This window comes from Bicyclus anynana, chromosome 15, assembly GCF_947172395.1.
Source record: "Bicyclus anynana chromosome 15, ilBicAnyn1.1, whole genome shotgun sequence".
Lineage (NCBI taxonomy): Eukaryota > Metazoa > Arthropoda > Insecta > Lepidoptera > Nymphalidae > Bicyclus > Bicyclus anynana.
In genome coordinates this window covers 3634983-3661335 of record NC_069097.1, presented here as the reverse complement: position 1 = coordinate 3661335, position 26353 = coordinate 3634983, and the positions used below count along the sequence as shown (strand labels likewise).

At 34.1% G+C, this 26353-nt stretch overlaps 2 protein-coding genes across 4 annotated transcripts in view; one reads left to right on the top strand and one right to left on the bottom strand.

The window, feature by feature from the left end:
• Positions 1-1178: 1178 nt before the first annotated feature.
• Positions 1179-3514, bottom strand: LOC112051650 (probable prefoldin subunit 4). Its single transcript, XM_024090377.2, has 3 exons — positions 3356-3514; positions 3050-3271; positions 1179-1840 (listed from the first exon to the last, which is right to left on the bottom strand). The coding sequence occupies exons 1-3, from the start codon at positions 3386-3388 to the stop codon at positions 1688-1690; spliced, it is 408 nt and encodes a 135-aa protein (XP_023946145.1). The 5' UTR covers positions 3389-3514; the 3' UTR covers positions 1179-1687.
• Positions 3515-5429: 1915 nt separating this feature from the next.
• The window catches only part of LOC112051648 (gametogenetin), a 94907-nt gene continuing 73983 nt past the window's right edge, over positions 5430-26353 (top strand). Inside the window, exons 1-2 of one of the 3 annotated variants that reach the window (XM_052885815.1) lie at positions 5430-5605; positions 14874-15086. In XM_052885815.1, the coding sequence (XP_052741775.1) occupies positions 5513-5605; positions 14874-15086 (306 nt within the window). In that variant the 5' untranslated portion in view covers positions 5430-5512. The remainder of the gene's footprint in view (positions 5606-14873; positions 15087-26353) is intronic. The other 2 variants (XM_024090374.2, XM_024090373.2) reach the window with 2 other exon arrangements.

Genomic DNA, 26353 nt, shown 5'->3' with positions numbered 1-26353 from the left:
TACACTTGTAAATAAGATTTTAGAAATTAACTTAGTTAATGACTAAGTTCTTTATATTTCTCCACATTAATTTTTTTTTAAAAAAAGCAGATACAAAACCTTACCAAATACGTTCGTTTCATATAGGATGGTGCAGGTGACAGTTCGTTTCACTCTTGAAAGTATGTCGCGATTTACGATAATAGTACGTATTATGAACGTCATACAGGCGACTGTCACCGTACCCATGCTATCTGAAAAACACTTTAGTCATTGTTATCTGTAGAAACTTCACATTATATTTGTGTGTATAGCCAATACAAGTGATTCACTGAATATCTGTAATTGGGATTTACACAATAATAAATTATTAATTGTTCTATAAGATGGCTGACTATGTAAAAATATTATTGTAAAAATGTAGAAAAAATAATAAATTTATTTATTGGAGAATCGGAGATACGAGAAACACGAATTTGTTTTTTTTCTTCAACTGATAACAATATAAGAATAACTTTATAATTATATATTACAATTTCGCACATTCTTTTTACTCTTTGATGTTTCACTTATATTTGAAATTTTACTGTAATCACAATCAAATAAATGTATACCTACTGATGTAATTATTTTAAATATACATATTGGAGCTATTCAAATTATGTTTTATTTGCAAAAATTAACAAACTTGTGGCAGTTGTCTAGAAAAAGAGATGGATTTCTAAGCATTCCATAGAGCCATTGTTCAGGTGACAAGTCCGTCATGTGAGAGTGTTGTGCATAAGGTAAACTAGGGTGAAGTTGATGACTCTTCCATGATATGCGGGCGACGGAGGGAAAGATAGCGCTGGTCTGAAATCGTGCGGGGAAGTGAGAGTATCAGTCGTGGGTTTTTCATTCATCGCTACACGCCTCTCGGCCCGCAAGGACCATAGGGAGTGTTACGAACAAAGTTGCCAAGCTATAGGCACGAGGCAGTACGAAATGGAAGATTTCTTCTCCAATACAGGCTCAGGGAAGGCGGTCCATTTTTGCATCTCTGATATTACTGCTGCTGGGAGAAAAATCTCTGAGCAGATCCTTGAGACTTGTTAAGAGTATAGGATTTTAGATATCAGGAAAATATGCATCTAATAACAATTAATATTTAGAATAGAATTTTATAGTATGGTTAATAGAGAAATAGTAAAACAACAAACTAGCAAATAATTTATAAACTTTATTATTGATAATATTCATCTATTGACTTGACTAAAAGCATCATGTCCATTACATATTTAATTTATTGCAAAGTTTTAAAATGTTTGAGAGCAACTTAACATATTTTGAATCCAAGAGAAGGAAGGAAGTAAGAATAAATAATAATAACATTGAAGATCTATTTATCTAGGTATCATCTAATAGTTTGAATTGGCAATAATAATTAAATTAAGTTTTTAGAAAAGTTTATTAAAAGAAATTACATTTATTAGATTAATATAGGAAGTTGTTGACTGATATAATTAGGTTGTTAAAATGAAAAAAAAAAGTGAGTGAGTGAATTATTCAATGTTTAATGCAAATTTTCTGTAGTATCCTCACATTTTGCTTTTACAAAATGATTTCTGAACTCCTAAATAATGTTAAAGTATCTTAATCTGGTTAAAATTAACCATGAAATAAATTAATATATAGCTTGAGTATAGTGATAGCAGTATAGAAATTATTTTCAATCTTCTTCATTCTCCAAGTTAATATGGCTACCAAATTTGCCATACAAATGTCCTTTAAGTTCACTCATCTGTGACTTTAATTCTTCACATTTGGCTTCCAATTCATTTATTTCATCCTGTTTTCTTGTTTTATTTTCTTCTAATGATTTCTAAAAAAAATCAAAACAATTAATTTTTTTAGCTAAGATAAAGTAGTGATGTCTCCAACTTGTTAGTAAGCTTGGGATAGTCAAGATTTAATACGGCCGCGTGGCACAGTCGGTAGTGACCCTACTTCCTGCATCCACGCTCGTGGGTTAGATTCCCACAACTGGAAAATATTTGTGTGATGAGCATGGGTGTTTTTCAGTGTCTGTGTGTACTTATACATTATATAAGTATTCATATGTAGTATATAATTGTATATTAATATTATAATATCAATTATCTTAGCACCCATAACACAAGCTACTCTGCATGCTTACTTTGGGGCTAGATAGTGATGTGTATTGTTTAAGTATATTTATTTAAGAATTAAGAATACCAGATTTTTAATATAATCAATATCATAATATTTTGATCTAAGCTGTGGTCTATTTGTGGATCATGCAACATCATCATTATCAACCCATATTCAGTTCACTGCTGAGCTTGAGCCTCCTCTCAAAATGAGAGGAGTTAGGCCAATAGTCTACCATGCAGGCCACGCACTGCATACATGCGGATAATAAGGAAAATTCTCTGGTATGCAGGTTTAATCATAATGTTTTTCTTAAAATGCACACAACTGAAAAGTTGGAGGTGCATGCCCCAAACTGGATTCGAACCCACATACTCCAGAATCAGGGGCAGAGGTCATATCCACTGGGCTATCACGGCTATCCCAGCTATCTAAAATAAATGGATGATAATATAGATACAAGATATGAATATATTTTGTGTTTATATCATAATGCTACTGCATCAAGTATTGTATAGTTATAGTATGGAAGTTCCATGGTAAAGAGACCAGACTCACACAGAGAGATCATGGGTTTGACACTCACTGGACTATTACCATACTGACACTCGCTGAACTATTATTATATTACAGTCTAACAGTCTTTCTGAGTAATCAGAGGGGAACAGGATTTTTTGTCATATTTAATCTATACTTATAGAGGAAAGATTTGATTGTTTGTTTGCATAGAATAGACTCAGATCTAAAGAACCGATTCAAAAAAATCTTTCACTATTAGGAAGCTACACTATCCCTGGGTGCTAAAGGCTATATTTTATCCCCATATTAGAGAAGATAATACAAATATTCTTGGAGCCAACATATTAGCTAAAATTAGATTTACCCAACTATAATTTTCTCAATTTAGGCTAATACTCACAAGGGTATCTTCCAAATTCTGGCATAGAAACACTTCTCCTACAAGGTAAGGTATTTTATCTGACTCATCAGCAAGACTCAACTCTTCGACCGCTTCTTCCAGGTTTTTCATATCGTTTAGTTTAACCTTTAATTCGTCTTTCAAGTCGTCCACTTTGGCGTTTAATCGAGCAAACTTATTGATTTTTTGCTGGTCTTCAAAGGAAATGTGAACATCTGAATCCTGGAATTTTAATAATTTCATTATTTTATTACAACAGTACGAACACAAGTTTTTTTTTAAATAAATGGTTTAAAATGTACCAACCCGTTGAAAAGTGCCTTTTCCAGAATTAGCCATTTTGATCAGTACTTTTTGTGTATTTATGTACGTTTTTACAATAGAATTAATGTATTTTTAGGTACAGAAGGCGAATTTATAACCTGAAAATTAAATTACAAACACAGACAATGACAATGTCAATTTGCTAATTTGACATTTCAATTTTCAATTTTGACATAGAAAAATACCTCTATCCACTTGATTGAACCAAAGAATATATACTCCAAGGAGAAGTGAAGGTACATATTACGAAAACCTTGGACTTAGCAACGCTACCTACTATTCCTATTTGTACTGAAACTTCGGCCCCTTGCCTGTAACAGAGATCTTTCAGAAATTATCAAATATACCTACCTACCTTTTTTTTTTTTTTATTCTTTACAAGTTAGCCCTTGACTACAATCTCACCTGATGGTAAGTGATGATGCAGTCTAAGATGGAAGCGGGCTAACTTGTTAGGAGGAGGATGAAAATCCACACCCCTTTCGGTTTCTACACGGCATCGTACCGGAACGCTAAATCGCTTGGCGGTACGTCTTTGCCGGTAGGGTGGTAACTAGCCACGGGCGAAGCCTCCCACCAGCCAGACCTGGACAAATAAGAAAATCTCAATCTACCCAGCCGGGGATCGAACCCAGGACCCTACTAGAGTTACTACTAGTTTGTAAGTGTTGTACTAAAGTATCTTACCTTACCTTCTTCGTATTTATGGCCAGTAATCATTTTACAGAATTTGACCTCTTACAGTTTTAATATAAGTATAGATTTTGTATCAAATTATCATATACCTACATACCTTTAACATAGGTAGAATTATTATTAAATATTTCATGATCATCATATCAGTCGATGGACGTCCACTGCCTGACATAGGCCTTTTGTTAGGGACTTCCAAACACCACGATCTTTAGCCGCCTGCATCCAGCGAATCCCTGCGACTCGCTTGATGTCGTCAGCCCACCTGGTGGGGGGTCGACCAACACTGCGTTTTCTAGTGCAGGATCGCCATTCCAGCAAGGGCGCCAGGCAGATTTAAAGAGGCGACGCATCAAAAACGGTATCAAAAAGATACGGCTGTATCTATTAAGTCGCTAAAACGTGTCTACTTGTATTTCGATATTCTCACGGGTATCGGCATCGTCCGTAAGAGAGGTAGAGGAAGCCGTAATATCATTAAGACCATGATAAGTAAATCTAAACTTGAAGATTCCTAGAACAATAGGCGAACAAACGTTTCTTTATGCGTTTGATGTACATAGATACTTCGCTATGTAAATAGGTGTTTAAAAATAGCAAATCTAAATAAGTCGGATTGGTTCGTGAATAGTCATTGCCATTTTGCCGTTAAAGGAATCACAAACCTTTTTTTAACTCCATATTTATTTGGTACTTACAGCAAGGTAAATGGGCATCCGCCTAACCATCAAGACAATCACCATGTCAAATTAATTAAACTTGAACATTTCTAGAACAATAGATGACGTCCCAAATCTATGCATTAGATACTTGCATAGATATAGGAGTCCTAAAATTGCAAATCTTTATTTAGGTAATAGGTCGGATTGGTACGTGAAATGTGAATAATCTTTGCCACTTTACCGTTAAAGGAATCGCAAACCATTCTAATAATGCACCTATCTAACTCCATATTTATTTGGTACTTACAGCAAAGTAGGTAAATGAACATCCGTCGTACTATAACTTAGACCATTTTTCTATTTCCTCTATTTACTATCAAGACAACCACCATGTCAAATCAAACTAAATTTAAAGATTTCTACGATAGACGACGTTTTTTTATATCTATGCATTAGGTTTATATAGAGAGTATGGAAGTAAAGAGACAAAATCAAATCTACTTAGGTCGCATCGGTACGCGAACAATCTTTGCCATTTTGCCGTTAAAGGAATCGCAAACCATTCTAATAATGCACCTATCTGACTCCATATTTATTTAGTACTCACAGCAAGGTAAATGAGCATCCGTCATAGCATCAAGACAATCACCATCTCGTGCCGGCACGGCCCCACCACCGCTGCGCCTACGCCGGCCCTCCGTTCACTTTGCGCACTCTTGTATTGACCGTCAACCGCCGCGCGCGTATATTAAACAAGAATTAAATATTGTGAAGAGTAATCGTGATGGAGAAGGAGCACCAGCCGGATTCCATGGCTACTATCACCATGAAGCCGGAGTACCCGCCTTCGGAGTACAGCGCTTCGGAACCGCCACCGGTAAGGCTCAAGTACCTATTGTCTAATGTCACATCTTGTCCGCAATGAGTTCATTGATATTTTCTGTTCCACTTTGTTTATTATTCAATTCTACATCGAACATCAACATTTTCCTATTGGAAAACACTTGAAAGTATTTTTACCTTGGAATTGTAAATCAAAGGCTGCGTTTTTTGCTTGGCTACTTGACAAATAATGTTCTTTCTATTAAATCGATCGAAAAATTATGAATTCTCAATTTTACGCGAGTATATATTCATGGTTTTTTTTTTGTATGAAAATGTTTATTATCTCTTAACTTCGTCATTGTATTAATAAAGATGATATTTTTTTGTTTGAGGGTATACTTTCAGATAGGTTTCATATTTTTTTTGTTAAATAAATAAAAATTTCATGGAAATTTTATTCATGTTAGATAGGTTTATGTTACGTAGCCATGCATTTACTCGAATATTGTAGTCTGTTAGCGTGGTTATTATTTTGTAAAGCGATGGGAAAGCGCCTTTCTCTCGCGCCGGGCGTTGTTATGCCGCTGACGCGTAGCTAACCGTTTGCGAACTTAATGCTTGCAGAGATTTGTTATCAACCGATTTCAAAAAAAGGAGGAGATTCTCAATTCGACGCGTGTTTTTTTTTTAAATCCTAACTTCGTCATTTATAGACCAATTTAAAAATTCTTTTTTGTTTGAAAGAGCATACTTCCAGATTGGTCCAATTTCATTTTCATGTAAATCGGTTTCGATTTTGTGTTAAAATCAAGATAACTGGAATACGTCTTTGAAGTCGGCTACATTTTCATGTTAAAAAAATAATATTATTAAACGTTTATACAGCTGATTTCCTTCAGATTTACTAAATTAGATTTTAATTAATCATAAAATATAACGAATAGGTACAGGTTAAAAACTTGTTAAACCTGTGTTTTAAAAGTAACCATACTTCATACTAATAGCACTTTTATGTATTGACGTCTATGGTTAAACTACCTATTGTCTGCCAACTTTGACGACGATTTGTCTGTATTTATGTAAAAGGCAACCATTAACTGATTTATCAATACACAGCATGCTCTTAGCATGAGGGTAATACACAGCAATACTCTTAGCATGAGGGTGGCATGTTCAGGATTGAATCCAACTTCTATAAATAAATAATAAAAACACAGCTAAACCATTAAACGATTTCGCTAAAACATAGACTCGAACTTGACAACCTCCTCCTTATTTTGAAGTAGGTTAAAAGGCACTTTAAAGTAGGCACCCGCTAATAATGATTTTCCAAAATAATTACCAAACCCTAAGGGGAGTTCCCGCAGGGTAGTAAAATCCTAAACTTATGCAGACGAAGTCGCGGGTATCACCTAGAAAATAAAGTTGGCATGTTATGAACCTCTAAGACGTGACCGAGGTCCCAACTTGACCGGTACTTTTGTAATGTTATTCAATCAACGATGAATAACAATGGCAATAGTATAAACGTATCTAGAACGTAGAACTCTATGTACATAGCTTGGTATTTGTCATTACTGAATGTTTACTTATTCAAATATTTAATATTATCGTTGTTTAATTTCTTAATGATTCACGCTTCTTTTATATTGAAATGATATTTATAAAGTCTGTATTATTATACAGGTATATTATGATTAATATGTAACTGCTAAAATATAATTACATAATACATATTTTCGGTAATATATATTCGATTATTTTTATGAATTATCAATGCATGAACTGTTTGCTCAGGCCAAATAGATGCCTTTTGTCCGAGACTGTATGTAATTGATTTCATTAAACATAAATTCATAATGCTTTTTATTACGAGATTTTTTTTACTTTTATTTAAATGGATGTATAAAATTATACATCCATTTAAATAAAGCATGTTTGAAATTCGTTGTCGAAGACTCCCTTTATAAGATCTACGAGTAGAACATGGATACACGTCAAGTCCAGTAAGCTTCAATCGGTATACCTCTGCATGTATATAGTTTATTTAAATGTATATGTCCATGTTAAACGATTTAAGTGTTTGTTTAAATATGCATATATAAGTGATGTGGTTGAAATGAACAGTAAACACGATAAGATGTTCTTAGATATGTGCCGTTCTGAGAACTTTGATGAGATATGTGCCTATAAATGTGGGAGACTCATTGTTCCATTGTTCTTGTTCACCATTATAATAACTATTATATAATTACAACTGTCACGCGAATGGGGCTGATGTCAAATGTTATTACTCAAAACTGCAGACGCCCCACGGATTCACCCGCGTACGTACGATACGAGGATTAAACGAAGCCTAAGACGCCAAAAAATAATGTGGATTTCAAATGGTAAACGAATTTTTAAAATCGGTTGAGTTCATCCAAAGTTACGATTATCCCCTATAACCTTCCAAATTCACAAACCTTAATTCTTTATAATTTTAGTATAGATGGTATAGATATCATCATTCATCAAAGAGCCCGCAGATAACCTCCAATAGTGGTTATCATATGGGTTAAACCAGGCCACTAGTTTAAGACTGAAATATAATAAAAATCATCAATTTAAAATAAAAGAAGATATAATAGGGTTTTAAAGTTTGTGTTTTTCAATTGTTATTTATGAAAATTGAACTCCCAAATTAGTATAAAACGTAAATAAATGGATATCAAGAATAGCGAAATAAATTAAGTAAGGGTTAACCTTTAGACTAAAAGTTCGCCGATTTTTAAATTATATTTAAATTGGTACATTGACTATACGGATAATATTTATAGTGCGTTTCAAAAAAAATTCGAATTCTACCCAACAAAAAGTGGTTAAATAGGGATAAAAAAACCATTTTCTCGCGCTCGAAGTCGCGTGCGTTCGCTAGTCAAGCTAGTCCGCGGATGTTTATCATTTAGTAAACAAAATAATTCAGTACACGACATTAATATTAAAATATCGAACAGTGTGGGGAAAACCCCGTAATATACATATGCCAAGAATAAAAACGATCCGCAGCAGAGCTTATGCCGGCTCCACACGTTAGTTCCAACGTTGACCCCAAGTTAACACGACTTGTTTAATGGCGCCAAAGAATTTTTTTTTTAAGGGACAATTGCGTAGCTTGATCCGATATGTTTGACAGCAAATTCATTACATTATAATTGTCAATTTGACAGTTTTCCTAGGGATTTGACGAATATTTCATTAAAGCTAGAAGGAGCTTAGGAGCTGTCAAACGCATCCAATCAATTTACGCCGTCCACAATTTACACGTTGGTCGAATGTCGTTGGGGCCATCGTGTAGAGCCGGCATTAGTGAAATCGTCGTCTGCGGGCGCTAACGAAGTCACATCGACACAATAGCGTTTGCGTCACATCCTTGTACTTTTAGTGACTTTAAAGAAGCATTGTTTACATTCTCGTGTTTTTTTTTAACTAAATCCTTTTCATACCATTGTTAATTACACTTGAATACAGTGGAAATCTTTGTATGTTTGAATATGACCTCAATATTCAATACCATATTCCTCTTTCTCCCCGAACACTCGTAAATACAGTTAGCAGTCCGAATGGATACGACAATAGTCCTACGGGCGGGAAATGTACTTATACCCTATATGTGGAAATAAACTTTTCTTCGCTAATTTCTTTGCTTCATTTCTCTTTTGCGGTGGAAAACTACCGGTATTATTAAACATAGTTTTTTTATCTTTTAATGTTAACTTACATTGTGGTCTTATGTAACGCGCTATCTTGATAAAGTACCTATAGTTTATTTATCTAAATCTCGATTAGTTTTTCAGTGGCATCGTACCGGAACGCTAAATCGCTGGGCGGTACGTCTTTGACGGACGTTATATACGATATTATTTGACGAATGACTTAAAACATACGTTATTTAATACGAGTAGGTACTGATACTGGTAAATCTATGTTAGGTACTTAAAAAACCTTGTTGCAACGTGATTCAGCTTTTATGACTTGATGTTCCATCGTAACCTTGATTTGACTGGCTTGTTATTGATATTTTCATCGTGGCATCGATCATTTAATCGTAAATCAATAAGGGCATTTCTGAAGGTACACAGTTTACACTGATTAATCGCCGTGATAGCCCAGTGGATATGACATCTGCTTCTGATTCCGGAGGGTGTGGGTTTGAATCCGGTCTGGGGCATGCACCTCCAACTTTACAGTTGTGTGCATTTTAAGAAATTAAATATCACGTGTCTCAAACGGTGAAGGAAAACATAGTGAGGAAACCTGCATATCAGAGAATTTTCTTAATACTCTGCGTGTGTGAAGTCTGCCAATCCGCATTGGGCCAGCGTGGTGGACTATTGGTCTAACTCCTCTCATTCTAAGAGGAGACTCAGTGAGCTAAATATGGGTTGAATACAACTGATTAATTATATTTTTGTAGCAAAAAATCCTCGTTTTTGTAGTAAAAAGGGCATAAAATATAGCTTTACACTCACAAATAATGTGGCTTTCTATTAGTAAAAGAATTCTCAAAACTGGTTAAGTATATTCAGAGATTATTTACCCTTTGCAACCTCACCAACTTTACCTCTTTATAGTATTAGCATAGATGTCAAAGTATACGAGTATATCGCTTGAAGCAAGCTAGCTGGCCTTATGTCTTAAATCACAGTATAATATAATTATTCATAATTACCCAAGTAGTTGTTTTTGTAAACTTTTTGAGCAATTTTTTGTAAGAATTTATGTTACTGAATAAAGATAAGCGTATAATAATTTTATAACCTACTCGTATATTTGAATCTTACACGCTTTTAATAGACACACACAATAGTAAAAAATGTAGTAGCCTTAGGTAGAATTTAATAATATAAATCCATTTTTTTCATTTATATTGTTTTTTTTCTAATTTATATTATGTAAGATTATTCATACATCTATACGTACTAGTGATTTAAAATCGTTTGGTGTCATGACACTGAAACAATTTAAAGTATTGCAATGTTTATGCAATGGAAAGTGTCTGCCATAACCAACTCTAGAACATAATCAACTCTATTACTTTTATGATAAGGTTCTATTTGCTGTAGCTGCATCTAGGTTGTTATCATTATTTTGAAACATCAGTAACACCACGAACATTTGCATTTTTTACCGCACTCCTATATTTAAACAGCAAATACAATCTCAGTATTAGGCAATACAATGTTTTTTTCTTAATTACGAATACGTATAAAATAAGTGTTATGTTTGAACGAATATGAAGCTCGTTGATGTCTTTTTAATGAGTTAAATTTTGATGACAATTTATAACATCTATTTTTGATTCCTGCGTTTTTAATATTAAATTATTTTTTTAAGAAGTAGAATCATACAATTTACCGTTTCCTAGTACAATAAGCGTTTGATTAAGCGGACTAATAATTGAAGTCTTCGAATTAATCGAAAATCTACCTAATTTATAGAATTAGGTAGATTTTCGATTAATTCAAATGAAAATCGAGTTTCCACTTGGTCCGCGTGAAATTCAGTTAGCATCGAATCCCACGGGTACCTTGGATTATTCCGGGATAAAAATGAAAAATGTAAATTCAAGTCCCATTAAAATTGGTTGAGCTGTGTTTTAAAAAAAATAGTTGTAGTTAGTAGTTAAAAAAAGCTTGTTTGTGTTTTGTTATCATATAAATAACTATATATGTGAACCACCTCTGCCTTCCGGAGGGTGTCGAACCTTTCGGGGCATGCACATCCAACTTTTCAGATGTGTGCATTTTATAAAATAAAACTTTTCGTCTCAAACGGTCTCAAACATACCGCATTGGGCCAGGGTGGTGGACTATTGGCCTAACCCCTCTCATTCTGAGAGGAGACTCGAGCTCATCAGTGAGCCGAATATGGGTTGATAATGATGAAATAACTATAAGCACTTGAGAAATTAGTTATTTTGAAATCACAGACAGACACTTTTATTTATATGTTGTGAATAGAATTTTCCACACTCTTGACGCTATAAATATGCGAGTCTCAGATGAGACCTGTTTCTAAGGTAACACGCTATACTGTTTATACATTAGACTTAGATTATAATTTTAAATTAAATATTGACAATCCTAATACTGACTCACCAGTGTTGATGAATATAATAAACTAGCTGACGTCCTGAATCCGGCCCTCTCGCAAACTCCGTTCTTAAACGTCTACTACCTACGAACTACCTTCCTGCCAAATTTTAATTTTGTACTTTTCGAGGTATCGTGAAGATTTACTTTTCTCATTTATATGTTAAGATAAGTATAAGTATCGTCGACGTGGAAGGTTCAGACGATAATTGGCAAATGAGGAAATTATTTTATGAGCGCAGAAAGCTTTTAACGTGGGTAGATGTGGGTGCAGTCTATTGCCTATATATGTAATAGAATATTACCTATATAGAATATTACCATATATATATAGAATATTACCTATATTGTTTTAAATTTATCTAATTATTTAAGCCTCAGTATTTAAGAGGCCAAATCCAAATCCTAAAATTCTAGGGTTCGAGTCTTTCCCGATTTAAAATTTTTCGCATTGGATGACCTGCAAGAGAAGAATTTTATTAATTAGTTTAGTAGGAATCTACCAATGTTGTACTGCCACCGGATTTAATTGTATTTTCATATTATACATTAAATAAACACACACAAAACAATTTTTTTTTATCAAAATCGGTCAAGCCGCTTACAATAACGTTCAGAATAGTTTTAGATAATACAGAAAATTACACATCTTAGAAAATTTATTAAAAAAGCGGCGTCGGGTTTAAATAAAAGATAAATATTTATTCAGGAACAAAAGAACAAGTTTATAAAAGTTTGGGGACCTCTGGCCTACATAATACTAGACCGTGCCGGCTTAAAACAGTTTGAAAGGATTTGACATAAATTTCCTTTTTTGCCTCCGTACCGTTACAACGCTTTTGTTATTTAGTCCGTCCAAATGAAAATATGCTTTGTTTTGTTTAGCACCGTATTGTTTAAATAGATTTAAATGGACGACAAACAAATGAGATGCCAATGAGAATACATATACATTTTAAGTATATACATTTGTTAAGTACAAATTCCGTTAAAATAGATTTTATTATCCTGAATTTCAAGTAGTTCGAGTTGCATAAATTTATCACCTTGAAGTTTTCATACAATTTCTTCAGGGTAAAACCACCAACTTCCTCATTCCGGGCTGAAAATTTTTACTGAAAACTTCTTAGAAGAAAGAAAAACTCAGAATCTCAAAACAACATGGGCCAGTGGATCAACGATGTAGTTAAAATAATTTACAAAAAAAGTGTAATGAAATAGTTTTAGTATTTTACAGTTCTGGTATTTTGACGATGAATTCGCGTTCCAAATTTTCTTTGTTACATAACTGATTATAACAATTATGCGATTAAAGATACCGTCTCATTTAAAAAGAAATCTACGGTTTTACAGACAGTTGTTTACAAGACAAATTGCAAAGATTAAAATTGACATCGTTCTGCTTACGAAAGACCGACAGTTTCCAGCGTAGCCTAGGCGCTTTCACCGAGGGAAATTTCCTATAAACCGTGTATATACAATAACTATTTCCACCATTCTCAATAGTGATTACATAAAAATTATAGTTACATATAGACTTGATAGCTAAATAGAGACGATACATTCAAATCCTACTGATGATAACATTTATCATGACATCATCAAAATCAATTAAATAACACAATAAACCTAATAACAAATCTTTGAAAAAATTATCACTCCGAAACTACCGGATGAATTCAAATGAGACTTGGCATAATTTGAGCAAATACTACGAAGAAGGTTATAGGATACTTTATGCCGTAAAAATGTAAAAATAAAAATAGAAGAGGGTGAAATAGGGGTTCACATGAAAAATTAAGTCTTTTCATACATACCCCTAATATGTATGAAAAGACTTAATTTTTCAAGTTACATTTATAAAAATTAGTATGTCAGGCAAATATTAAATATTTTACAAGAATTTTTGGAAACCTTTAAATTTTCTTTTATTCTACAATCTAGTAGGATCTTACAAGATACTTATATTTTCTCTTCGTTTTAATCATAAGTGATATCGTTTACAAATACAATGTAAACCTGTGTAAACTAGACCTTCCTCATTTTATAAAAGTTAAAATGTCAGCATGTTGTCAGCTTGGCTCTTACTCTACTTACCTATAGTAGTCAGTACGGTAGTTAACTTTGGAGTTTGGACCGTGGAGTTCTTTGGGAGGTAGCAGGTTTCAGCCGTCAAAATAAATCGTAATATTTTAGTGAGTGAGACTTTATATATCTATTCGCCATTCACTGTACTTCGCGGAAAACGTTATTAAAGATCATACTTTAAGGATCTCTAGCGAAGGTCGAAGGATTACCATTAACCTATGCATTTTGTAACTGAATGGTAGTCTATGGTACTTTATAACAAATTCCATGTTTTCCGTTTTATGTGAATTATCCCTCTTTCAATGTCGCATTGCAATCCGAATTTATGTAATTCCTGAGCTCGTAGCTACTTTAGAATTTGTTTGCAAATTAAATTCAGTTAAATTTGTTTATTTTTAGCGAGATAACCAAAGGAAGGAAAAAGATTATTCGTTCTATGAAACTCTACAGGTAAAATACATAAAAAAATATATGAAAACATTTCATCAAAAACTTGATTTCCGTCGTAATATTTTGTGCAGTTTAGAGCATTTTCCTTATATGCATGCTCTGTAAAGTAAGGCTCTAAGGTCACGGGATACGAGATACGGGTAGGTACACTTGCTTTGTTTTCGTTCATAGCTAAATATTCTTTCGTTTATGTAACCTACAATGTTACAGTTAAGTTTAAAATTGATGTAAAGCCGATTTTCAACGCAATCTTTAACATGCTTTGGGCGTATTTCACTACTCACACTACTTTCACCATAGAAAAGTAGTCATACTAGAGCATTTATTGTAATAATTCTCCTTAATGCGCGAAAATTTGTTTTTTTAGTTCCTTTAGCACACTTTCACTAGCAGATGGGACCTTGTTGCATATTATAAACCGAAAGAAAAAGGGTTTTGCATATTACTAACCTTAATGGGGGTATTTACTTACAGCTCATAAGATAATCCGTTAGGCAGCAAGTGGTTAAATTGAAGTAGGTAGAGTTTATGTTGCTTATAGGTAGTTAATTGTTTTTCTATTAAAATCATTTTACTTTGGTTTTCTATTATCAAATCCTAATTTAGTATTTAGTATTTTTTGTATTATAAAATTAATATTTTTTACAGGCTTATCGCCAAAGGCTGTCCTCATCAGTCCAGATCGCGCGTATCGCCGCCCTGACGATCATAGCATCATCCTTCATCCTTGGATCCTTCATCCTGGCGTCCAGCTGGGTGGCGGCGCGCGCCTCGTGCCATCAGCTCGAACAACTCGACGCTATGCTCGACAAGGAGCTGGCTCTTGAGGGCCGCTCGTATGGAAATGACGCGTTAATGCCCGTAAGTACTTAACTTAACTTACCTTAACTTAACGTGCTTAAGTAACTTTAATTTTATTACTCATCAAGCTGACGCCCGTGACTTCATCCGTGAGAAGATCGATATGAATGTATCGCATTTTTAATGTAACTTTTTACTCGACTGCCAAGAAGGGTTATTATTAGATAAATTGAGATAGACATAAGTTTGTAATTCTAAAAATATAAATGTTGTTTTGTATCTCGAAGGGATAAGACAGCGTTTTCGATGAAAGCTCGGCTTGAGTTTTTCCGACACTTTCAACACGTCTTATTGTCATATTTCAATACACTTAATATTGGCAAATCATATACAAAAACATTCCCCTGGGTCACTCTATCTATTTGTGAAAATCGCATGAAAATCAATTCAGTAGTGTTTGAGTTAATTGTCAACAAACAGAGGCGGCGGATAGCTTTGTTTTACAATATGTATAGTCAACCATACCATAGGTGATTGAATCATAACAACGTTTGCAAAAAATAACAATGTAGGGGGGACCCATTATAGCTCAAAATCTTAGATTATTATAAAAAAGCATACATACAAACAACCGAACATAGAACCTCCTCCTTTTTGGAAGTCTGTTAATAACAGGGCGCTTTTGAAAAGCTTTCTCCCTCAAATTGGTTTTACAAATAAATAGTGAAGAATATCAATCCGCCTTTGTTACAAGTCCACGTACACATCTCGGTGGACGTCGTATTTTCTTCCCGGACTTCGTGTCGCGGACTTCGACGTCTTATTTTCCTCACGAGTCGTTCGTGACCGGAATGATGGCCGCTTTACTTTAAATTCAGTTGCAATTTATTGGCGGATGACGGATTGGACCTCAGTCGATAATGCCGCCCTTTCAATATAGACCGAGAACCTGCGATAGCCAGACATACTTCATTTTAGTAAAGCCATGGCCTACCGTAACCACCTGGCAGTTTACTTAGGTTTTAAAAAAATACTTTATAATTCAACTTCAATAATGAACACGTTTTAATGTAATTTGTCCCCATCGAGGACAGGCAAAGATAGTTGACCATACATGCACAAAAGAGTCATCATCATCATATCAGCCGATGGACGTCCACTGCAGGACATAGGCCTTTTGTAGGGACTTACAAACATCACGATACTAAGCCACCTGCATCGAATCGCAAGGATTCGCTTGGATGTCGTCAGTCCACCTGGTGGGGGGTCGACCAACATTACGCTTTCTAGTGCGGGATCGCCATTCCAACACTTTGGGACCCCAACGTCCATCGGCTTTTCGAACTATGTGCCCTGCCCATTGCCACTTCAGCTTTGCAACTCGTTGAGCTATGTCGGTGACTTTGCGGATCTCCTAATTTCTAATTCAGATGTCAGAATTTTTAGAATATTAATTGTTTCATATATCGGTGAAGTTTTAGTTGAAAATAAAAAAAAAATCGTGTTTATTAAAAATTTTATTTTTGAGTTCACTAAATGTCATATCTTTAACCTCGGGTAAATAAAATGTGGGATGTGTGGCTGTGCAGTCCCTCGGTCCATTAGTCGTCCGCTGATTTATTGTGTTTACAGCACCTGTTGAATACAGAATACAGTATTGATTCTCATGCAACTATACGGCAATCTATTTCTTTATTTGGCAACATCAGTCGCAGTTAGTGGTAGCGGGATCTCAACAGAGAGGTCCTGGGTTCGATTCCCAGCTCGAGTCAGTTTAGGATTTATATTTTCTAAATTTACTGAAATGTGGTCTGGTGATAGTCGGCCGTGGCTAGTCATCACCCTTCCGGCAAAGACGTATTACCAAGCGATTAAGTGTTCCGGTATTATGCCGTGTAGAAACCGCTAGGGGTATGGGTAGAATAAACTTGTGTAGCTTGGCAAGTTTGTTGATGACACTCCCATGATATGCGGGCGATGAGGGAAAAGGACTGGGTTTGAAGTCGAGCGCGCGGGGTATCGCTACCCGGACCTGGCTCGCGCGGACCATCGGGAGTGTTACGAACTAATTTTCCAAGCTACCTACCTCTTCCAATTCCAATCCTAGACTGCATCGACTTAACATCGTGGGAGATAGCAATTAAGGGCTACTTGTCATAGATTAAAAAAAAAGGTACTTAAATAGCAATAAAAATATGTTAATAATACTCGTATCGGTGTCACAATGGTGAGAGTTTTCAGACTAAGTACTCGTTATTATTACATGTACAATGTACCTATTAGGTATTAATAGGATTGTGTATAATTCATTATGATTTATGTTTGCTTGTATTAAGTATTATGTGCCGTGATAGCCCAGTGGATATGACATCAGCCTCCGATTCCGGAGATGTGAGTTCGAATCGGGTCCGAGGCATGCACCTCCAACTTTTCATTTGTGTGCATTTATGAAATTAAAAATCACGTGTCTCAAACGGTGAAGGAAAACATCGTGAGGAAACCGGCATAACAGAGAATTTTCTTAATTCTCTGCGTGTGTGAAGTCTGCCAATCTGCATTGGGCCAGCGTGGTGGACTATTGGCTTAACCCCTCTCATTCTGAGAAGAGACTCGAGCTCAGCAGTGAGCCGAATATGGGTTGATAAGTATTATAAACTAGCCGAGGCCACCGATTTCGTCCGTATGGAAACCATGAACCATGGCATTCTTTTGATACTAAAAAGTAGCCTGTTTGTTGTTTAATAACTTTCTCTATCTTTTTCTATTAAAATCATTCAAAGATTCGCCCGGCAAAACGTACTGTTAAACAAATATTTAAAAAAACTTGTGATATAAAACACACAAGGTAAACCTTGTGTGTTTTATATTTTTATCTCTTGAGCATTAATTCTCTACTTGTGTATAGTCTGCCAATCCGCATTTGGCCAGCGGCGTGGTGGACTAATGCATTACCCTTCTCATTATGAGAGGAGACTCGTGCTCAACAGTGAACTGAATCTGGGTTCTAACTAGTAATAACGGTGCATTCTATAATTGAATGAAACTGATGCATTATTTGAAAATATAGTCAGAGGAAATTAATGGCAATAAAAAACTTTCTTTTCATCAAAAGATAAAGTGAAACAATTTATGAAGATTATTAGTTAAATTTATATTTAATTAATATAAAATAGATTTTATATTAATTGAAAATTGGCTTGGAAGATATTTATTAATATTAAGAGTTATATAAAATATTAGTTACATATAATACTCAAATATTTTTTTCGTGTTAAATAAATTGCCACCCAGCAGCGTTATTCGTATATCACAGTGTGTAGGGATCGTTGACCTTACTCTCAGCTTAACCACTTTTTACATTCAAAACACGACTGTACCCGTGGGAACATATTAGCATATTTTTATCGTAGGACATTCTAACACATTGTCGACATCCCATTAACCTAGTGTGTTTTTTTCATTAAATAAAATTTAACATGTTTTATTTTTTTAACAACTTTAGGATGTGATTTTCCGACAGGGAATATAAGTCTGAAAATTACTATTTCTGATGTATTCAGTAAACTATTGTATTATATTATGTAAATATTTAAATAACTCAAGTTTAGTAGTTTTGTATTTCATTTTTTTCAATATGTAGTAATGTTTTCACACATATACGTGACAACGTCATAGAATTCGATGGAGCCAGCTGCACACTCGAAAAAAGATGACGTCACGCGTCGATCCCTCACTCTAGGGTTGCCAACTTTTTTTACAAGAAATTAAGGATATTCTGGTCGATGAAGATTATTTCTTCTTCTTCTTAAGGTGCCTCTCCGACTAGCGAAGGTTGGCAGTCAGTTTCTTGAACTCGTCTCAATCCTACGCGAGGCGAAATAATTGTGCGGCGCTCGCGATCCCGGTCCACTCTCTGAGACTATTCCATACTGACGACTAGGGAAAATAGTGCAGTGGTTTCCCGTTGCCTTCTGCACGAGATTATTTAACAGTATTTAAAAAAAACGAACATTTTCTTTTGAAAAATATCACTATTCCATCAGTATTTTCTTATGACGTTGTGTCGTTCAACTATCGTCAGTAAACCGACTTTACAGACAACCGATTATTTTTAATAAAGATTAGTAGATATTTTATTAATTTGCCAGGCGATTTCAGTCTCTACTGTCATTATTTTAGAGTTTAAAAGCATAGTCACTACAATCAAACCTTGACGTTACAAAAGTACTTGTTATTGTTTGTAAACTAAGCCTATTTGAAATAATTAATTTTGTAATCTTATAATAGATTCAATACTAAACGTTACAATAATCCAATATAATATTAACAATTAACATTATTTCCGTGATAATTATAAATACCTGCATAATGTTTATGAATCGCTGATCCCGCGGTAAATAACATTAAAAGGTAGGCGGTTTTTGTCGGTATCATTTGATTGTATAACAAGGAAGTATTGGAATCTGCGTCAACGCTGACTTCTGTCTCTGGCTTACCGCAGACATAACATGTATGTATTAATCTGGACTGAAAAGTGGAGCAATTTGGAGCAATTTTAATTTTCTTTCTATTTGTTTCGTTGGTATAGTTATGTTTTGCTTTTACTGGGCGTTAATGTTGAATTACTATTGTATGAATGTATTGCCTAGTAATTCTAAATTGTTCTACTATATCACTCCATGTTCCTCAATCTAGTGTAATGAAACATAGAGAAACAGCTTTCGTGTTTAAAGGTATTGCAGTAAATAGTTTCATATAGTTGTGACGTCATAACTAACTAATATTGCCTAGAATGGTGCGACTCCAATTGCTCGTGTAAGCGCACCTTTAGTAGACACTCAATAAGACAAAGCTTGGCCTTCGTGTGTAATCGTTTTTCTTCTATACCTTGGTCTCAATACTTTTCCCCTATGTCAAAGTAAATGTGAAAGCGGAAATTAGTAAACGAAGAAACATTGTTTTATAATATTAGTAGAACATTTCATTACAGTAATATAATATCATGAATTACATAATCTCGTTTTTTGAATATTAAGGATGGATATTTGTAATATTAATCTGCTAGAAATTCCGTTTTCTTCCATAAAGATGAAAAATTTTGCGACGAAAAGTAACCTTTATTTTTCTCCAAGGTCAAATTTACTTCTTTAACAAAATTCATCAAAATCAATTCAGCAGTTTTAAGCCGTAAAAACTTAATATACTTATTTTTCATTTACAATATTAGTATGGTCACATGCGACTATGTTGACGTAATGTTGTACCTTTTGTGCATTGCCGTATAGGTACAGAGTTTTATTTATGTTTATACACCGGTCGCAAAGTCCGCTGTGACTAGGGTTGCCATCTCTGAACCAATCAAGTAGGACAAAAAGAATAAAGAACCAAGATTTTGGGACTGAACACTGATTTAGTACAGGTTATCTTATAAATTTACTCAGTGTACTAAAACTTTTACCTTAATCAACTTTTATTTAGAATTTTTTTGTACTAAAGTTCGATGACTATGGAGTCATATTCTCATCTTAAATCGCCTCACTTAACAAAGGTACATTTTAAAGCAAACAATATCTATGCTTTTTTTGCTTTTCCTACTATGGTATTAACTATAACACGACGAGTCAATTGATTTGATTTCGCACAATCGCGTGGGCCTTAAAAAATTATACAAAGACTAAAAATTAAAACTCCGCCTGAACGCTCCCGTACGCCTACTAAATTAGGACAAATCCAGGGAAAATCGGAAGGATGGGCATCCTTAGCTGTGCCACGGCGCGATGCCGCCACACCGGCTCACCTTGAATCTTCTCGTTACGCAAAGCTGCGGTTCTAACTGAGCGTTCTTAATGATGCCCAGCCGAACAACGGTTGGGAAATTAAATGGTTCGTTTCGTAACAGAACAGTGGACCTTTTTGTGATTTAAGGTGGTAACTGATGTAAGGTCACGACCTCTGTTATGATTAACGGGACTAAGCCTTGAATAAGGTTATCGGCTTTAGAGACTAGGGCCTGTAATGAAAACACAGAGTAACTGCAACACACTATGTGAGAACATGGTTGCCAAAGATTCTACATCGAATCTTTGTGAATGAAAATATGTACTTATAAATAAAATCAAGCCTGAATAATAAATTAACGGTTATTGTCCACACATTATCTAGCCGATTGTATACTTCTCTCTCCTATGGCAACTATGTTGATACATTATAACTAATTAGTTAAACTTACCTATATTATTTAGACAAATGCAACTTCATCTAAATCCTCAAACCTCAATTTATTCAAATTGCTGATAGTATCTGCAATTTATGGCAGATGGTTCTTTTGGGGGTGGCTTACACAGAAAATGATTGTGTCTCAAACCTAAAAGTACTATTTAGTTCTTGATTGAGTAGAAGAGGGGTAGGGCGAGGAAGAGGCGAGTACGAAAAATCCAAAAGAGAAGACTCGAAGTTCAGTCACATAAACTGTCCCCACCGTACTAATAATAATAAAAAACCCTTGAATGAGGATATCGGCTTAAGATTTTCTTATGTATTTATTCAGAGTCAACTTCTATTACTCACCTCTTGATATAGTCTATACGTATTTGATATGCAATACTTCAACAGATAGCAAAAGTATTACACTACTCAGCTCAAGTCAAGTGCACCCAACCATTGTGGATCGTATTTCTATAGCGGTTCGTACGACTGTATTAAATCCCTACACTATAAATGTGAAAGTAACACTTCTGTTTGTTGACTTTTTACGCCTAAATAGCTGGAATTTTATACTTTCATAGAAAGTTTCCTCATCTATTCGACCCATCTTAGGAGGGAAACATACTTTGTTGAAAGAGGAAGTACCTCCTTCATGGTATGCCACTTCTATGAGTCTGTACATAATATACAAGAGGAATTTTTACAATACGATTGGTACTCAAATATTTGCGCGATTAAGCAAACATACAATTAACTTACTTTACTTCATAGTATTAGTTTAGATAACAAAATAAAGTAAGACATCATAATGCAACAAATTAGAAACAATAATACAAAGTTACGGAAATATGTTTTAGTTTGTTTGATGTCAAGGGTCATTAGAATGCTGCATGCAAATATCATGGTTTACGTAAACTAATGGTTCTTTAAGTAGTGCACATCCTGGATGGGACAAGTGTGCCTTTTACAGTAGGCAATTAAGAAATATAAATCACTTTGCATTGCAGCGAGCTATGTAAACAGTAGCTGGTCGAGGTCATCGCAAGTACGTTTTAATAGTAACTTGATTTAGAATCCATACTAATGTTACAAAAATGCGAAAGTAAGTTTGTCCTTCTGTTACCTTTTCATGGCTAAACTACAGTGTGGTTGTAAGTGTAAGTAGTATATAATGAAAAAGGACCATGGAGTTAAGAAAAGCTATTTAATATCCCAGAAAAATCCATGGTTCCCTCAGGATTAGTAAAAAACGGAATTTTACGCGAACAGAGTTGCGGACGTCCGCTAGTTATTTAATAAAGTCTTCATGAGTTGATAAGATTATGAAATAGTGGGTTTGTAATTGACAATCAGTCTCATTAAATAAATGTGTAAAGCCAATTATGTCACCGAAACACTGATTTTACAATCATTTCTATTTTTCAATAAACTTAAAGGTTATGCATGTGCAATAAAAAGTTTATTTTGTGTCAAAGTTTACATATATGAACATAATATGGAAGGTTGTGTAAGGAATAAATAAGCATTGCTTCAAGATTGCAATTGTCTACAGCGAAAGTTGCACTGCGGTCGATGACCTGTTGCGCCTCTTCGTCAATGTTTGTTTCGAATGTAACACTCGATCGTTAGGTGACCTCTGGCTGTTACCTTAGAAAGTAATCTATCTTCTATACTATTCTATGAAAAACATGTTAAAGTAAAAAATGCTCGGCCACACGTATTCATCAATCTGGACCAAATAGTGGAGCAATTTTAACAATTGTTTCAGCAATATTATTCCAAATTTCTATTAACCAATATTGCCTAGAAAGGATCAATTAAAATTACCCGCCTATATCAAGAGAGATAAAATCTGTAATTTGAATAAAAATTACAGTAAGTACCAAAACAAAAAAAAACATTTCTAAAATTTTCTGACCATCTTTTGATTTCTATTGGCTTTTAGTTCATCAAGATCGGATGTAAGCAAAAAAATTTTTGGGGCATCTACTTGTACAAAATACCTTGTACTCCAGAAAGGAATTAGTTAATAAAAATATCTATGTCGCCTGGAGTTTCTGTCAATATGATGATATATGAATGAAAGTATGCCGAGTATATTTTCTTAAAGTATTTTTTTAAGTAAAATAACGTAGCACTAAAATTAGACTCGATTTAAGATAATTTCGGAACAAAGGTCGCAAGATAGCTTTTTTACGGTTAATTAAAAAAAAACGGACAAGTTCGACTTATACTCACGTGAAGATGGTTCCGAACTACATATAATATTACCATAAATTGTAATTATAAAATATTAGGGGCATTTAACCACATCTAAATAGTAATACATTTAATATCATAAATGTATTCTAAGGGTAAACCTAACCTAGTACAGTAGTTAGAGTACAGTTTGCCAATCTTGAGTGTACTTTGTCACAACTGAAATTACATTTTCAGTTAAACAACGTGATTTGATCATTTTCTTTACTGAAATTAGTTTTATACATTTCCTTACGATACGATATCGGAATTTTATTCGATTTCGGAGTCTCCTTTCAGAATAAGAGGGTTTAGTCCACCACGCTGGCCCAATGTGGATTGTCAGATTTCATACTAGTAGAGAATTAAGAAAATTCTCAAGTCTACTCGCGATGTTATACCTTCACCGTTTGAGACTCGTGACATATAATTTCTTAAAATTTCTCATAAAAGACAAGTTTGAAAATTTGCAGGTGTAATCGAAGGCATATTTCATATCCACTGGGCTAAACGTATAATATATTTTAATATACTAACAAGTTCCTGGAACTTAATCAAGATCTATATTAGTCGTTTAATTAGTAGATGCTAATAATGTTTCCGGGAACATTAAGAAGACGGGTTTTACAGGAAAATTTTAAATGGAAGACTTAAATTATGTAAACTGTATTACTTGGGTGAATTAGGAGAAAATTGTGAATTATCTTCGTTTAATTATCTACAGGGAAAACTTTTAACGCGTTTTAACATAATCCGTGCCGTATTAAACTTTCCTTTAATTATTTTTACGATTCGTTTAAAATTACGTCTTTCGACGTCATTTATCGTCTCTGAATTGACAGAAACTTTCGCTTTACGTAATTAGTCTTGCAGAGTCGTGAAGATACCTACTAGTATAGCGGTTAGAGGCGTCCTTAGCTCATCACGTATTGTTGGATCATGATGCTGGATCATCATTGGATCATGGTAGATCATATCATACTCCGCCGAGTTTGTTGACTTTTTCTTTTCAGTAGCGCTGGTATTAATGATATGAGCCTCTGATTTGTCTCTATCGATAAAATCGTACTAGACAGAGAGAGGTATAGCTTGGCAAGTTCATTCGTAACACTCCTGATGGGCTGCGTTGGGCGGGGGGCGTGTAGCGATGAATGAAAAACCGACGACTGATGCACCTTACTTCCCCGCACGCACGATTTCATACAGTCTTTCCCCTCGTCGCCCGCATATCATGGGAGTGTCATCAACGAACTTGCCAGACTATAGAGACATATTCAAGATTCACATTGTAGTGTTATAAAAATATCGGTAGAAAACATTGTGCACAGAATAATGATACAGTATATCTTGCTACACAGTTTACAGCTGAGTTGCTACAAATGTAGTCATTTTGATTATAAAATATTTTTATGCGCACTGTTAAATTTACATGAGAGGCTATCAAGGTCAGTTAACTTCAAATGTACCTAACCGAGAATATATATTTTTTCATCGTCTAAAGTAGGTATTAACATTTCTGTATTATTTTTCATTTTCCCCTTAATAATCTCTACATTCTTGTTCTCGATTCATTTTAAAGGGTGTTATGTTTTTAAATATTTTAAAAACTGTTCTAAAAAACTAAAGAAATAAGATGGACTGTTTTCTTATTGGTTATTAATGATTATTACATTAATTTACGTTGTTGTTGTTATATAAATGTTGAAATACAAGTTATGAGAAAAGTTTGTATATGCGGATGTCAAGGAGACACGTGACTTTTGTCTCTCTGCGGAATATAGTAATTTTATTCAGTATTTAGTAATTGGTGATTCTGGATCACTTTTTGCATAACTGATCCAGAGTCTCGATTTACAAGTAACTCTAAGCTCATTAAGTGTAAATTAGAATGTTGACAGATGACTACATACATAATTTAATGATACACTATTAAATTAGATGGAAGAAATCTTACTTAATAAAAATATTTCTGTATGTAGTATGTAGTTTTTCCAGTCATGTTATATAAATTGATGACAAAATAACGTAGTTTATATCGTGTTAGAATAGACCGACGTGGCCGGAAATGGTAAATTTTCCGCGCGCGCGCGCGCTCTTTTTGTCAGCCTCTGTCACTAACAGTTATTTATTATTAGTTATTTATTACACTCGTGTATTTAGCTAGAATAAGACATAGACACTCACGTCACAAATTCTTTCCGTCATAATGGAAAAAATAAACAAATCTATGGTCGGATTTTTTGTATCTTGAACCATCTTGATTACATCAGCTTTCAAATAAAAAAACCGCATCTTAATCGGTCTATTCGTTTAGAAACTACGATATCACAGACATATACCTACCACAGATAACTACACAGACTAATACAACCTCTCTTTTTTAAGTCGGAAGTAAAAAATAAATGCAAAGAAATATAAAATAGTGTAAAGTTCAATTAAAATGACAAAAAATTAGTATAATTATTTTATTGATTAAAAGTAGCATATATGCTTATAATATTATATCCTCTAGCATTCAATTTGTTTTAATCATTTTTATATAAATGACAATATATCAAATGAAATTAAATCAAAATCATAAATGTGATAAGCCAGTCAATTATAAAAAAAATACATTCATACATAAATCATGAAATATATAGTTTTTTGTTTATTATACTAATACATACAATATTAAAATGTATGTGTCAGCCATTCATCTGTTTAAATATCACTTGACGATTGAGAATACTTCATTAAGAGCTAGGTGTAATTATTATGTATTATACTGTTATTTTGTTAGTATATTAATGTAAATGATATATATTTATGTCTACCTACTATACATATTATAATACATGTAAACACAAAGACGCTCCTTAGTACTTAGTTACCTGCGTAGTAAT